We start from the raw sequence: 16,519 nt of genomic DNA, 5'->3' as shown, positions 1-16,519 counted from the left end.
CCCCAGCTCCTTCCCAGCTGCAGCCTCGGAGCTGAGACTTCTGGCTTCGATGTGAAGAAGAGAGAGAGAGAAATGCATTAATGAGAGAGTTCAGGCTCTTGCTGCAGCAGCCATAAACACGAGGAACATCTGGAGGGAGAGAGAGGTGCTCCGAGCTGCCAGCAGCTGAAAGGATCAGGCTGTTTGCAGGGTCCTGGGTTCCCTGCTCCCCACAGCCCCTCTGCCTGCCCTGCTGTGCTCTCCTGGCATCACATCGTCCCTCCAGGAAGAAAACACAATCAGACAATCCTAAAGGCTGGAGAAAGCCTCTAAGATCATCCAGTCCAACTATTCCCCCAGCACTGCCAGGTCCACCACTAAACTGTGTTCCCCAGTGCCACATTGACACATTTTTTGAACATTTCAAAGGATGAGGATTCCACCACTTCTCTGGGAAAGCTGTTCCAAATATCTGTCCTCACTTCTCTGCCCTCCCTGCTCTTCACCAGTCCAGCAAAGCTCCCTCAAGTGCTGCTACCAGGGCTGGCCACGGGCAACCAAACCTTCTGGAAAGGGTGCTCTGCTGCCCAGTGTCCCCACAGGTCACAGATCTGAGGTGACACAGCCTCTCTGGCTCTGGGGCTGTTTAGGGCCTGGCTGGAATGGGGGTTTTTCACTTTTCCTTTGTGGATCTTTGGGTATTCCATGGACTCCAGTTGAAGGCCAGTCCCAGCTGCTGTGCTGGGGGACTTGATAGGTTGGACTTCATAGGTTGGACTTCATGATCTTGGAGGTCTATTCCAAACTCATTATTCTGTGATTCTGTGACACTCTGGGCTGCTGAAGGACACACATCATTTTTTATGTTAAGGGCACTTTCCAGTCTGTTGGTGAAGAGAGGAGATCCCTCCATGCCTTGGGAACGAATTGCAGGGCTGTGGGATGCCTGTGGTGTGTGTGAATCTGCTGGGAAGCATGAGCAGCCCCTGCTCTGCTCTCAGGTCAGTGGGAGCTGGAGTTGCTGGCTCCTGTGGATCCTGTTGTTTCCCGGGTGAGGAAAATGCACCCAGGGACCCCTGTTGTTGAAAACGGGACCAGACTCCCGGTACTAAAGTGATTCCAGCATTTATTATAATAAAAGAAAGGCCTAAAGCAGGGGCCCGGGCCGGGCAGGAGCGCTCCCGCCGAGGATGGAGCAGCGCCGGCCCCGATGTCCCAGGGGAACGGCACAGCTTCCCTGGCTCAGATGCCCCTTTTATCCTGTTTTTTGTCCCTTTGGATTGCTTTCTGTTTGGATCCTTCATTTACATGAAGGTTTTAGGCCTTGATTGGCCCATGACAGTTCTGTTCAGGCTGGCTCGTGGTGCACTTCACTGAGGTGGGTTACGGTACCTTGAGTAGCGGATTTCTTATAACTGCCCTTTGACCCCTCTCACAATATAACAACCAAACTAACAGTACATGCTTAACCATCTATCAACTATTTTACAGCAGTTTCTGACCTATTTTTAACACCGTGACATTCAGTGGTGCTGGGACCTGCTGCAGCTCAGCACTTGGAGAGGATTATTTGCACTGAGGCGACAGAATGACAAAAATCCAGGCTTTCAGTTTTCCATTTGTTTCCTGCCTGACTCTGGAAAATTCCCTGTGCTGCCTGTCTGAGACAAAACCCCAGGGAGCTCCCAGTGCCTTGGTCATCAGCAGAGAATGAGCTCAGAGCTCTTTTCCCACTTGAGCTGCAGAGTCAGCTGGGCCTGGGAGAGCTGAGGGTCAGGGAATGCTGCAGCAGGTTGGGAAGGGTAGGATCTTGTGCAGGGCTTTGCCTGAGCCATGGAATGATGTCCTATCCAGTGCATCGCTCCCCATGGGGCTCACCCTGATTTCGCCCCATCCTGCTGCCCTTCACCTTCCTGCACATCCTCTTTTGCCTGTTCCGGTTTGCTAAAGAGGGTGAAGAGAGCCTGGCTGGCCCAGGGGTGATCCTGGCTGGCTCAGGGAAGGGCTGGCTGGCCCAGGGAAGGACTGGCTGGCCCAGGGGTGATCCTGGCCGGCCCAGGGAAGGGCTGGCTGTCCTGCAGGCAGGAGCAGCAGCTGTGCGTGCCCTGTGAGAAGGCTCCCATTCATCTCAGTGAGAGCATGCGGGGGAGGCAGTGCAGCACAGGGGAGGGGGAAGTGTTGGAGGAGGCTGAGAAAAGGAAGGAGGCCGCAGTTAAAAATAGGATAAAAGGACATGAAAAAAAAAGCAGATTTAGAAAAAAAAAGCTTTGCTCAGAAAATGCTCTGCAGCTGGAGAAGCCATCGGGCTGAGCCTGGTCAGCTTTACCTTCCCCCCTTCTCCTCCTCCTCCCCAAGCCCCCTTCCTCTGAGCGTGGGCCTGGAAGATGGCCCAGAAAGTGCTCACAGAAAACGTTTTCCTGCGGAGCTCTCCACCAGGAGAAGAGCAGGCAAAGGAGGGGACACATGGGGAAAAGCAGGGACGCTTGGCCATGGATGTGGGTGGCCCCGTGGGACCCCGGCCGGTGGCCCTGGCTGTGCTGGGAGCCGGACTGGGAGGAGGATCACAGGGTCCACCCCTGCTTGGTGAGGGCACAGAGCACACCGAAGTGTTTCTGCAGCTGCAGAGCCTTGGCTCTCCTGGCCAAACCAGCTCCACACCAGGGCAGCCCTGGCTGCGAGGACTTGATGCCCGTGAAGCACCAGCTCTGCTTTTTGCTCTCCAAAAGATCCCTGGGATGGCTCAAGGGCAGTCTGGACATGGCTTAGAGCAGCCTGCTCTGGTGGAAGGTGGCCCTGCCAGTGGCAGGGCACTGGGATGAGATGATCCTGAAGGTTCCTTCCAAACCAAGCCATCCCGGGATTCTGTGACCCATTTCTCAGTGAAGCCAGGAGCACTCCCCCAGATGCTTCAGAAGTATCCAAAAGGCTGGAATACCTTCAGTCCAAGGATGCTAATTCAGCACAACAGCTGTAGAAAGCTCTTCCGCTGGAGTCGGAGTGGTTCCATCCCTCACTTGCCATTAACAACAGTTTTATCTCCCCTATCAGTAAGGAAAACAAACCCACTCAGGGTGGAAGGGGCTGTTAAAGTGGCCTTGGCTCCTAAAGGCAGAACAGCCGGCCCTGAATCCGTGCTGAAATTGTCATGGAATCACAGAATCCCAGAGTGGTTTGGGCAGGAAGGGACCTTAAAGATCTCCTCATTCCAACCCTTGCACCACAGGCAGGATGCCACCCCCTAGATCGGGTTGTTCAGAGCCCCACAATACTTTGATAATTACACTAGCAAATCTTTTCTTCCACTCCAGTTTTAACCTAACCTTGTACAACCCAAAAAATATTCCCAGGGAGGACTTTCCTTAGGAGTTCACCATAAAGTGCTAAGTGTGGCCTTCAGCATCCATTCAGCAGCGCTTTGGGCAGGCACAGGGCACCTGCAGTTGGGTGGCAGATGGAGCAGTCAAGGTGTCTTTACTGACCTGATGCCAAGGAGCAGAGCTACGTGCCCTTGTGTAGCTCATCTGCCTCCTTCTGGTAGGCTGCCTTCAGATACTGGAGGGCTGCTCTAACAATTGGCCCAGAGTCTGCTCTTCTCCAGGCTGAGAAGATGCCTGGAGGACTCTGGCTTGATGACAGACTCGCTGTGCTACACTGGGGGCTCAGACCATGCTTCTTGGAATTGTTGTAGGATGCTCAGCCACTGTTGATTGTTCTTCATTGTGGTACAGGTAATAAATAGTTGATTGCTTTATTAAAGACACACTTGAAACAATAAGAGCTAAATTTTAAAAAAAATTATTTGGAGAATGATTCCTAAACCTGTGGCCTATTACCCCAGCCCAGCAGAGCAGCCAGCAGCTCCCCTCTGGATGGCCTTGTTCTGTCACCTCTGGGCTGGGCCCTTCCCTCCTGTGGTGATCCCTGGGCACTGACATTCCCAACATGTGCACCACACATTGTGGTACAAGCTGACAAATAAAACTGACTCCAGTCCATTTTCAAATGTCGGCCTTCCAAGACAAAAAACTCCACCCTTTCTTGCTTTATCTATGAGCTAAATCCACATCAGGCTTTCCTTTATCCATATCACAGAATAATCTTATCAGCTTCAAGCACAGTGTAAATAAACTTGCTCAAGCTTCAAAGGCAAAGCATCTTCCCTAAACGCAAGCAGCCCTCAAACTCTTAGAAATGTTGTGGGTTTCTATTGCAGGAGGATATATTCACACTTGCATTTTCCTTGTTGACTTGTTTCTTTCACCAACATCAAGACCATGAAAACCAAAATAGCCTCTGGTACAGCAGAAGAATAGATGACAAATGGTTTTCATGTGCAGCTGAGACACAAAGGAGAAATGAAAGGCTGTTCCTGGCCCCATATACAAATAAGAGTTTCCTCTCATTTAAAATTAGAAACTGCTCTAGACTGAAGAACCAGCAACACGAAAAAACAAATCAGAGAAGGAGCACCTTGCATTGCAACAGGAAGAACTGAAAACTAATTTTTAGGTATTGTGAGAGACCCAGGGGCCTGTCCTGCTCATCCCAACTCTCTAAAAGCTGTGGATCAAAACCTGTGGAAGACAGCAACAGCTTGGATTTCTTTCCCTGGCTTCACTAATGTCTGAGGCAGGATCCAGCCTCTGCAACAAGAAAGTTCACAGAGCCATGGTGGAGTAAGGAAGATCTGGGCCGCAGATATGTTGGTCCCTGGAGAGAGCACTTTCACAGAAAACGGGAGAGGGTTGGGGAAAAAAAACTAAAAAAACTTTCCAGGCACAGATTTACAAAATGCTTGAGCAAATCCAAATGCTGCCAGGGCAGATTTCATCAGAACAGAGCTGACATCATGCTGAGAGAGGTCACTCACTGGAGTTGAGCAAATAGCTGGAATAAGGATGCCTGGGAATAGCAGAGGGGCTTTGCTCCGGCCACAGGCATAGCTCTCTGTGTCCACCTCCTGCTCACACTCAAGTGCTCACCAAAGGAGAAAGGAAAAAAAACACCAAATGCCCGAGCATTTGCCAAGGAGAGATTTCAAACTGTACATTTCACCCAGCAGTCACTGTTCTGCTGAGCCCTCAGCTGCAGAAAGTCTCTGAACATCAGGGCTTTCCCTCCCCTTGGGGTAGCGAGCACCAGCAAGGAGCAGGAACGCTCACAGGAGAGCAGCACATGCCCAGGGGAGCTTACACGGGGTTTAAGTGCTTCAGGACAGGCTTCTGTGGGACTGAAGGGAAACAGAAACTTCATCTTGGCCCTTGGCAAAGGTCACGTTGTGCAACTTGAGCTCTTTCTCTTGGTTCTGTGGCCGGGCTGTGCTGGGGGTACCTGAGCCCTGGGCTGCTCCCTCCTCACCCAGCCCAGGCCAGAGAACATCTGCCCTGCCAGCTGCTCCTCCAGGAGTCCAGGAATCCCAGCCTGGGCTGGCCTGCACAGGACCTTAAAGCTCATCTCATTCCACCGCACTTTCCTCACCACAAGAAATGGCCCCAAGTGCAAGCTCAGCATGAAAATCCATCTGGTGGGGCAAGAATCAGATCCTGGTGCTTGTATAACAACTTCTGAACTACAGAGGTGAAGGAGGAGACATCAGCTAGTCTCAGGGAGGGAAGGCATTCCCTGGGCCCAGGCAGGGAAGGCAAGAACACATTCCCCAGGCCCTGGCAGGGAAGGCAAGAACACATTCACCAGGCCCTGGCAGGGAGTTGCTTTAGCTGATGGCCCAGCGTGGCCTCTCCTTTCCAGCTCTGGTGACCTCCAACCTGCCAAGAAATCAAAAACTCCCACAACTGGGTTGGAATAGACCTTAAAGCTCATCCAGGGCCATGGGCAGTGACACCTTCCACTATCCCAGGTTGCTCCAAGTGTCCCAGCCTTGGACACTTCCAGGGCTGGGGCAGCCCCAGCTGCTCTGGGCACCCTGTGCCAATGCAAAGCATTAAGTTACAAGAGACCCAAAATTGCCAGCAGAGTGGAATGGGAATTTGGGAATCCCTGTTTCCTTGAAGGCCTCCATGGATGCCACTTTGCAAAGCCACTAAGCAGGAGCCACGACACCAGTCCTGCAAACACCAGGAGAAGTGCAGAGGGTGCAGCTTGGCAGGTGCACCCTGCCCATGGGATCCTCCCAAGACCCCAGGAGCAGCAAGCAGGGTTGCTGCCCCCACATGCAAGGGAGGTGCACACAGAACTCCAAAATTCTAAAAACCAGCAAAATCACCAGCTGAAAGGGGAGAGGAGCACTCCCACACCACGGCAGGGAAGAAGGAAGCTCCCACCCTTCAGCATCACTTCAATAGGTGGACAATAAATACAAAACCCCCATATTTAAGGGGTTTTTTTGCTTTCTGGGCCAACCATCCCTAAGGGAACCCCTTGACACCGTCAAGGTAGGTGCCAACCTGGTGATGCTGTGCCTGAGGATGGCACTAAGGGCAAAAGCCCCAGTAAATGAGGGCAGGACTAGGGCACAAAGCAAATCTGGAATGACACTTGGGGGGGACACAGCAAACAGAGCCTGGCAGGGGTTCCGGCTCCTTTTTCCAGCTGAGGCTGCTCTGAGCCCCCCAGCACAGGGAAAGTGCCACCGCTGTGTCCTACCCATACCACCACAAATGTCCTACTTGTGCCACCCCGTGTCCGACCCGTGCCACCCTGCGTCCTACTTGTGCCACCACAAATGTCCTACCCGTGTCCTACCCGTGCCACCCCATGTCCTACCCATACCACCACAAATGTCCCATCTATGTCACCCCGTGTCCCACTGGTGCCCCCCGTGCCCTACCCGTGCCGTAGTGCTCCAGCCCGGTGGGCACCTCCTGCGTGGCGGGCTCGTCCCAGAGAGGGCAGCAGGGCCGGGGCTGGCAGCAGGAGGCCTGGAAGGCACAGGTCACCCAGGGATCCTCGCAGGGAACGGGCACTCCTTGTTTCTGGAAGGAGCAGAGGGAACTGTCAGGGGAGAGGGACCCTGAAATGTGCGGGGGGCAGGGGGGCTGCCCCAGAACCTGGCAGATCCCAGCTCAGCTGGCTCGGGGGTGTTGGGACAAAAAAGGCTTTTTTTAAACCAAGATGAGGAGAAAAGTGAAGGTCACAGTGAGGCTGAGCTTGGCAGGATTGCAGCTTGGGGGTCTCCCATAGGGATACCCTCTGTGGCGGGGTCTGTTCCACACCTCACAACTGGGAATGTCACTTTAAGGCAGCAGGAGGCCCCAAAAGCCCCCAAAACGTGGGGGTCACCAGGGGGTGCAGAACCACAGACCTGCCCAGGCACTGAGGGGGAGCCTGGTCCCAGCTCTCATATTTATGTTCCTCTTCTATTTATAGGGATTTATTTGGGATTATTTTCTTTTTATTTGCGTTGTTTATGTTTGTTTTATCAGTGTGTCCACTAAGATGTTTATACATGTGGTATGCACACATGGGTATATGAGTAATACACCTCATATGAAATGTACAGATGCATCTATAATTTATATAACATAATGTATCATTACCCAAACATTACATTACATATTATTATGTGTTAACACACAATACATTATAGATGTACTGATTAAATGGGTGATAGAAGAATTTATACACCCACACCTATGTAATCCTAGCTTATAACTCTGTATAAAATACACATTTATTTTCATTGTATATGAAGCTAAATTTATACTTCATAAAGAAAATACATTTACTATGCATGGATATAGAGGTATTTCGAAACATAGACTTGTTTAGATTGGGAACAAAGCTTTAATAAATGATCCCAGGATATAATTTTCCTTTTATTTTGTACACACCTATTTTATACATATATATTTATGTATACATATAGTGCGTATATATATGTACACACCATATTTATTATGTGCATCTGTGTGTATACTTTATATATATATATATATTTACCATGGGCACACACACATATACATATACACCACATAATAAATACATTGCATTTAAATGTTTGTCTCCCTAGAAGAGGACAATACCATGCACCTACCTATAAATAAATGCAGGATGTTTGAATTTTTTATCATTGTTACCATTTCCCTGCGGGGGAATAGATTTCCTTGATGGCAAATCAATATTTAAAAGCCAAATGCTTGCTCGGAACCACTTAAAGGAAAGCTCTGAAGCTGCCTTGGGAATATTCCATGGCTCAGGATGGGCTTTTCTTCCCAGTTTGGGGAAAATGTTGGGTTTTAGCACAAGTTCTGTGCAGCCTGAGGTGCCAGTCCAGAGCTTATCTGACCTCCCACGCTCAGCAGTTCTTTGGACAAATGGTTAGAAATGCCATTTCTCTAAGTAGAGATCTGATTTCTCTGAATATATTTCTCTGGTTTATTGAAATATGGATCAGATTTCCCTAAATATGGATCTGATTTTCCTAAAAAAAAGCTCAAATCCCTGCCCAACCTGTCCGAGGATCACACTGCAATGTTTATTACACTCAATCACCCGTCAGCTGCAAACAGACCAGAGCTGGCTCGGGACAGGGAGCACCAGAGTGGTCCCAGAACTCCAGAAAACCACGGGAGCCTTTCCCAGTCGCTGCCCTGCTCTGTGCTGGTCCCACTGGTCCCAGGTGAAGCAGGGGGAGCAGGCAGCAGGACAATGGTTCCCCTGACACCCCTCCCACACCAGCACAGGAAATCCGACCCAGGACCCCATTTCCAGGGGAGGTTTGCAGGCTCCAGAGGGTCAGAGAAGCTCTGGGTAAACACTTGGAATTCAGAACTGCCCTGAACTCCCTCAAACCTTAGATCCTCAGGAGATGGCACTGAGCTGGGTCAGGGCTGGAGAAATCCCAGCAACCTGAGAGACAACTGCTAGGGTAGGAAACCAGCCCCAATTCCTGTTTTTTATAGAGGCATGGAAAGGTTTGGATCGGAAGGGACCATAAAGACTCTCTCACTCCACCCCCTGCCATGGCAGGGACACCTCCCACTATCCCAGGATGCTCCAAGCCTGTCCAGCCTGGCCTTGGACGTTGCCAGGGATCCAGGGGCAGCCACAGCTGCTCTGGGCACCTGTGCCAAGGCCTGCCCACCCTGCCAGGGGTGAATTTCATTCTAAAATCTCATCTGTGCCCACCCTCATTCAGTGCAAGGCCATTCCCCTTGCCCAGCCCATTCCTTACCATCATTCCAGGCCGAGCCAAAGAATAAGGAGCTGCATTGCCAATGGCTGTGTCCATATAATAACTCATCATCTTGGAGGTGCCTGCAGGAATGGAGAGGGGCATTAGATTCCATGCCATAAAAACTGACAGCACCAGCTAAATCCATGCTTTCCACAGCTGTATAAAGCTTGGAGCACTGTCACCTTAACGAGTTTAGGCTGGAAAAGTTAAGAGGAAAAATACCTGGATTAATAGGAAATATTGTGATTAGAGGGGTTGTGTAAACAATGCAGCGCCCAGATGCAGGAGTGTAACCAGGGGAGAGCCTGACAATGGGGAATGAATTAATGAATGATCACCTGCAAGCTGAGGGAGCTGCTCTGAGGGAAGATGAGATCATATTTCCTTTGCTGGAGAATTGGTGGGAAATTGTTGCCAATTTCTTTCTTTTGAGGGAGAAAAAAAAAAAAAAAAAAAGGCAGTTTGTTGAGATCAACACCTTTCCTGTGAAAGCTTTGTCAGGCCCTGTCTGCCTCACAAAGAACTTTGCTGCTTTCAGGACACATCCTCTGGTTTTGCACATGAGCTTAGGTTTCCCTCACTGAATCACTGCCTTCCTCACTCAGGATTCACTCTCCTGCCAGAGCTGCTCATTAGCTGTATTTTTAATCCTCACTGAAGCCATTTGTGTGGCTGAGGAGCTGCACTGTGGCTCTGTTAGCAGAGCTGGGGGTGTTTCTCCATCTCTCCTTGCAATGCCAGTGGGAACACAGGGCCAAGGCAAGGTCTGTGTTTTGGGGCTGTGACTCCAAGGTGCTGGGGGGACAGAGGGAAGTGGAATAGCCTGGGCTGGGCAGGGCTGGCTTGGGCAGGATGGACCCTGCAGCTATGGGAATGGCTGTTCCCAGCCTGCTGGTGCAGAGGAGCTGCTCTAACCTCCCTGAGGACACAGCCCTGGCTCCTGGGGACCCCCCTCTGCACTCCTGCAGAGCTCTGGGCTGTGGCCACTGCAAAACACCTGGCTGAGTTATCTTACAACAAAATCCTGGAATTATCTGGTCCAACGCTTAACCTGGCACTGCCAGGTTATCCCAAGTGCCACTTTACACGTTTGGAACACCTCCAGGGAAGGGAACTACACCATGCCCTGGGCAGCTGTGCCAGTGCTTGGCAAACCTTTGAGTGAAGAAATTTTCCTGATATCCAACCTAAACCTCCCCTGGTGCTACCTGAGGCTGTTTCCTTTGCTTCTGTCACTTGTTTCCTGGGAGAACAGGGAACTCCCCCTGGATGCTCTCCTTACAGGGAGTCATGCAGAGCCAGAATTCACAGAATCACAAGATTGAAAGAGACCTTCAAGATCATCGAGTCCAACTGAGCCCAAACACCTCAACTAATCCCTGGCACTGAGTGCCACATCCAGGCTTTTTTTAAAGAGGGCCCCCTGAGCCTCCTTTTCCTCAGGCTGAGCCCCTTTCCCAGCTCATCAAACTCGAGCTCCGCATGTTTTGTGCTCAGCTCTTCTCAGCAGAGCCAGCTCACCCACATCACCCCCGGACTCCACTTCTACCCTGCACCCTTGAACATCTCCTGGAGGCCCTGGGACCCTCTCCCAGCCTTCCCTCTGGTCCTTGCCTGAGGGCTTTGCTGCTGCAGAGCTCTCTGCAGTTCTCCACCCCAGAGCTGCTTTGGCTCTCACTCAGCACCTCAGCAAACAGGGACCCCCAGAGCATCTCCCCCGTGCCCTGTGAGTAATGGCCCAACACAAAACACCTGCATGTGCACAGTATTAAATTATCATCATCATTTCCTGCTGGTTATTACTAACTCTGCCTCGAACACCAGCAGAAATTTTTTTTTCAAACTTCTCTTTTCTAATTCACAAGACTGAAAACTACCCCTACGTGGTGGAAGAACAACCAACCTGTTTCTCTTTGTGCTGTACCCAAAACCACACCGAATGCGAGTTAGTGTGGTTGAGAAGCCTTAACTAATCTCAGCATCTGTGCACGCCCTGCCAGCCCGCCCTAACGAGGCGTTAAAACGCCTTGGCTTCAATCTCCCTGCAGCTGGGGCAGCTGCAGCTGGGCCAGACAAAGCGTGTGCAGCGCATTGCTGCAGCCTGGCTGAGCACAGAACGTTTAGGGCTCGAAGGGACCTTCAAGCTCATCCCCTGCCATGGGCAGGGACGAGTTTAGGCTGGAAAAGTTCTCTCTTCCACAAGACCAGGGTGCTTTAATCCCCGTCCAACCTGGCCTTGAGCACTTCCAGGGGGGAGCACCCCTGGCATGAAGGGCATCCCCTAACGCAGGGCAAGGTGCTCCATCCCAGCCCATCACACACCTGACCCCGACCTTCAGCACATGGAAACCGTCTCAGGTAAACACAGGCTGGCCTTGCCCTAAAGCAAAGGTTGATGCTGCCAAACAAAGAAGAACAGACAGGGTGGCAGGTGAACAGCCCCAGCCAGAGAGAGCTGGGGCTGTTCACCTGCCACAGTGACAGCCACGTGCCCGAGGGTGAGGGCTCTCAACCCCAGGAGCAGTCAAAGAGCAGTCAAACCCCTGCTCTCTGCTCTGCAGCTCATGCAGCAGCAGCTGGGGTTGCTTTGGGGTTTTATCCCCTTTGGTGGAGGCACCTCACTCACAGCAGCTCTCGAGAGCCACGTTCACGCCTGGCTGGCTGTCCTTTGCATCTTTCTCAGGCTGAACCTTCCAGCAAGGCACCACACGCTGCTGCTCGAGGCCGTGGATGTGCTCCGAGCTCAGCAGCACCAAACCCATCCTGACACCCAGGACAGGCTTCATGCAGCAAGGAACAGCAATAGGATTCAAGCAGAGCTGCAAAGCAGCCCCAGCAGCTCCCTCACAGCCAAGAGGTGAATTTAGCATTTCTAGACAGCAGCTCAGCTCCAAGACATTTAGAGCCAGTTTGCTTTCTGGTTTCTCTTCCCCTCCAAGCTGAGCTGTTAAAAAGCACAAGAGAGGGGCAGGAGCACAACACAAAACTCAGCAACATTCTCTGTGGGTTTAAGAGAAGTCCTGGTTAAACACAAATTAAACCAGTTCCCTAACCTGATGCGGGTCTTGTGGGTGACAATGGTTAAAGGGCAGAGAAACACAGGCTGGAGGCTGTGAAAAGGACCTGGAATCATGGAATCCCTGAAGAAGGAACCCCAGAAGAGACCATTCCAAGCCCCCACTATGGATGGCAGGGATGGCACCCAGTAAGTGACCCACCCTGCTGGAAAAGGCACGTGAGCAGATTCTGGGCACGGAATAATTGTGCTCTGGAAAAATGAGTGTGGAGAAGGAGACAGGGACAGGACAGAGGGAGCTCTGCTGTGCTTTTTCCGGGCTAATTTTAACAGAACTTCCACCACTTCCCAGAGGAAACTACTTCACAGCCCAAAACATCTCTCACTGTCAGCAAGTTTCCCTGATGGCTGAGCGATATTTTGCTTCTCTTCAGCTTCCTCTAATAAGAGCCCAAAGAGTTCCTCTCCTCCCCTGGATGCTGTCAGGGAACTCAGCTGAGCTCCATTCCAGGCTGGAGCTCTCTGGGCAGGTAATTTGGCTGATACTGAGGAAATCACTGCAGATTTACATCAAGATAATCCAAAGCCACAGCTTGCTGAGAGCTGCTAGTAATTAGAGGGGGATCTGAACCATTTGGTAAAATCCTTAATGATTTAACAGCTTGACTTCAGCCTTATTGTTTGCTCTTTTTATTCCTGTCCTATTGTGAAAACGTGTAGGAGAAACAGCATTTATTTTGGGACTTGATCAAGTACCAGCTGAAGCTATTACACTCTTGGGTCATTTCTAAACTAAATTAAAATTTTAATTTCATTTCAACATCCATCCCTCCTCTTTTACAAGGTTGAGGGTTTTTTTGATTTTAAGTCAATTACTGAGCTTGGTTTAAAAAGGGAAAAGTTGTTTGTGGTCATGACTAACACACACCCCCCTTGCAGAAGTTGGGAAGGAGTTAAAAGTGAATATTAGAATAAAGTGAGCTTTGTCTGTTGGATATATGAAGACACTTCACAGTATTTTCCTGTTTGTTGTTTGTTGTTCAGTTTTATGTTTGCTCAAGGATAGGCAGAAGGAAGTGGAGCGATGCCACAGTGACGTCCCAGAGGCAGAGTCAAGTCCCATCCCTGTTTCCCAGTTTAATGTTCCATCCATGGCTCTGGGTGAGTCCTGAGGCTCAGACTGTTCCCCAGTTTCTGAGCTGCAGCACCACACTCAGCTCTGTCCCACGTTCCTCAGCCCAGCTGGGCACCAGGGAAGGTGTCACTGCAGGGTGGCACACCTGGGACAGCCACAAAACACTGTTTGGGTGCTTTCCTCCATCCCAATAAACCAAGAAAATTCCTTTTCCATGAGGTCTGATGAGAAGCCAGGAGGATGGGGCAGCATCAGCAGCCCCACCAAAATATTTCTGGCTTCAAGAAGGTGAATCAAGGCTTCAAGAACCTGCAGCAGCCCCTGCCACACCCCCACCCTCCCCGGGCTGCCTGGCTGACCCAGAGCTGCTCAGTGATAACCACTTCATTTTTGCGTCCAGCAATAATTTATCATCTTTGAGGGGGTGGGGCGAAGAGCCGGTGGAAATGACATCCTTCCGCCAGGCTTTAACCCTTGGGATGCTGGCACTTTCCAGGCAGCCCGTTCCCAGGGGAGAAGGGGCTGTTGATCTGTTGGCATCTTAGAAACCTCCTTCCATTCATCAGCCCCCGGCACCGCCTCGCACAAAAGGAGCATCCCTAAGGCAGGAGCAGCGGACAGGAGGGTGCTTTCTACACTTACAGCCGTGGTTTGAACAGATTGGCCGCACTCAATCCCACATTTCTGATGATTTTATAACTTTGGGGTGTTCGCACCCGGTTTCCTGCGGGGCAGCAGGAGGTGCTGCGGTAAACAGAGCAGCAATGGCCCTCCTGCAGCCGCTGGAAATCCCCGGGGAGGGTGACGGGCCGGGAGGAGGTCACCCGGGGAGAGTGAGGGGGCTCGGCCGAGGCTGTGAGGCCCGGGCCGCTGCCGGGCGCGATTGCCGGGGCTCGGCCTCTGCCGGGGACGGGGCAGGGGCCGCCCGCAGCATCCCCGGCTGCTCCCTCCCCCGGGGCCTGGCAGACACGAGGGCATCTCAAGAGCCCTCCCGTCTGGCTGGACAGGCTCTGCCTGGGATGGGTGACAGTGCCAACGGCGTTAAAGTTCGGCCCAGCCTCACAAAGCCCTGGCTCTCTGTGCTCGGAGCAAACTGCTTTTTCTCTACGTTTCTCCGGCTCTCTGCTCATCCATCGATTACTCAGCTGCTAATTAAGCTAAGATACTGCCCCCATCAGCAGCCCCAGCAGATGCACCTCGAGCTGACAGCACGGGTCAGGCAGGAGAGGGTTTAGGTGGGATGGCAGAGCTGCTGCCATTAAATCACCCTGCTCTGCCCCGGCTCACAGCAGCCACTGGCAACTGCGGGAGGATGTGAAGGGAGGGTTAATTAGGTCAGCTGTTGTCTCACTCACGAATTTGCCTCCTGAACCAGTAGACTCACACACAATGCCATGGGCCAGGCCCTCATCTGGGGCAGAGCACAAGTGGAATGAACAGGATCAGTGTGCCACTATTCAGAGAGGGATCCCTGCCCTCTCACACCTTGCCCATCTCACAGAGCCCAGCCTCTCCCTGGCACAGGGCCTTGGGCAGGGCTGGACAGCCCAGCTGGGAGGAGCTGCCCAGGATCCCTGTGGCACCTCCAGCAGGACACCTGGAGCAGCCGGTCCCAACCCGCTCTGAAATTCCCACCAAACCCTGCTCTTCCACAGGGCCCCAAACCACTGGGGAACGTGGGGTTACCTTCTGTTTCTTTGTCCCTCAGCTTGGGAAAGAGGTTTGTGATCTGGAGGGGCACACAGTCCCCTCCCCTAAAGCTCTGTGGTGAACCTGAGGACAAGGGACACACACATCCCAGTGCTGGGGTACAAAAAACACCTCGGGCTTCCACACATCCCAGCCCTGGGCAAGCAGTAAATACCCAAACAAATCAGGCCTGTCAGAGCATTATTCTCCCAGCAGGCAGGATGCATAGCTGCACACCCAGCAGAGCAGGGGGCAGCAGGACCGGGCTGAGGCAGGACCGGGCTCCAGCAGGAAGGCAGCCCGGCCCAGCCCAGCCCCAGCCCGGCCCAGCCCGGCCCAGCCCGGCCCCAGAGGTGGCTGCTGGCTGCGCAGCAGGGGAAGCTGGCGGTGCCTCTAACACCGAGAGAGTGGCCACGGGCACAGACAGCAGTGATTTACAGACTAACGGGAAGGGGAAGGCCTTGCTGGGCTCCTCAGGGACTCGCAATTCCCACTGCCTGGGCCGGGGGGCAGGATTCTGCTGTTCCCAAGGAATGGCAGCACATCCCTGCTGTTGTCACACTCCAGCTGCTCCCAAAGGCAAATGCTGGCACCTGTGGCACTCTTTAGGGGATGGCATCACCGTGGAAAACCCCTGGAGGGGTCATAAGAAATCCTTCCAATCATCCCTGCAAAGCAGGAATCAGCCCCAGGTCTGTCCATCTCACCCTGGGCACTTTGGAGCTCCCCTCCCTCACAGCAAAACCAAACCAAATTACACAAAAACCAAATTACAATTCAGAGCAGCAAAGGAACTGCAAATTTAATTCACTGTACTAATACCAGTGCAGAGCCTTCCACCTCGATGAGGAAAATAATAATGTTCTCCTAAATCTCTATAAAATTTATGTACCATATATATATATATATATATATATATATATATAAAAATATATAAATTTTTAAAGGGAGGCATAATCTGAGACATTTACAGAAGATCCTGCAGTAGCAAATACACAAATCAGTCACTGGGTGAAACTGGAAATTGAGAGAGGAAAAGTAAATCACCACAAACCAGATCTGAGGTGTCCTGAAAATGTTCACAGGTACCTCCGACCCCCAAAAGAGTTCAAAGAGCCTCTTCCCCCACCACTTACGGCTCAGCTGAAGGACCCGGGGAAAAGCTTGATATCCTCCACGGCTTCCCACACTTGTGTCCGCTCTCCTCCCAGCTACCTGGTGCTCTCCGCGCTGGAGCCGGGGAGGATGGAAATACCATAGTGTTCGAGGCAGGGCTGCTATTCAAAGGGAGGGGGAGTGGTCAGCCCCGCACCCAGGGCGCTGCGAACGCCGCCAGCCAGGAAAGAGCCACCTCTGGCCGCTGTCACGGCGCTGGGGAAACAAAACAGCCGCTGCTTGGAGGTGGGGATGGGTACAGCCCTGCCAGCCCCGCCGTGGGGTGGCCTTTGGGTCCGTGCCCTGTGAGTGCACCCGAGGCTCCAGCCTGCCCAGTGCTGCTGCAGCCCCAAGTCCCGTCAGCGGAGTTGGTTCCTGCCCAGGGACCGAGGCAAGGCTGGCAGAGCAC

General features: G+C 52.2%; 1 protein-coding gene across 1 annotated transcript in view; it reads right to left on the bottom strand.

Annotated features, from left to right (window-relative positions):
* Window positions 1-16,205, bottom strand: part of ETS1 (ETS proto-oncogene 1, transcription factor) — a 77,281-nt gene extending 61,076 nt beyond the window's left edge. The window contains exons 1-3 of the mRNA XM_009097824.4: window positions 16,092-16,205; window positions 9,113-9,195; window positions 6,767-6,911 (exon numbers count right to left, since the gene is read on the bottom strand). Coding sequence (XP_009096072.1) covers window positions 6,767-6,911; window positions 9,113-9,184 — 217 coding nt within the window. The 5' untranslated portion in view covers window positions 9,185-9,195; window positions 16,092-16,205. The remainder of the gene's footprint in view (window positions 1-6,766; window positions 6,912-9,112; window positions 9,196-16,091) is intronic.
* Window positions 16,206-16,519: the final 314 nt, after the last annotated feature.

The sequence above is a fragment of the Serinus canaria genome, chromosome 24, assembly GCF_022539315.1.
Source record: "Serinus canaria isolate serCan28SL12 chromosome 24, serCan2020, whole genome shotgun sequence".
Lineage (NCBI taxonomy): Eukaryota > Metazoa > Chordata > Aves > Passeriformes > Fringillidae > Serinus > Serinus canaria.
Note: the sequence above shows the minus strand (reverse complement) of the source record. Positions and strands in the feature narration are given on the sequence as shown.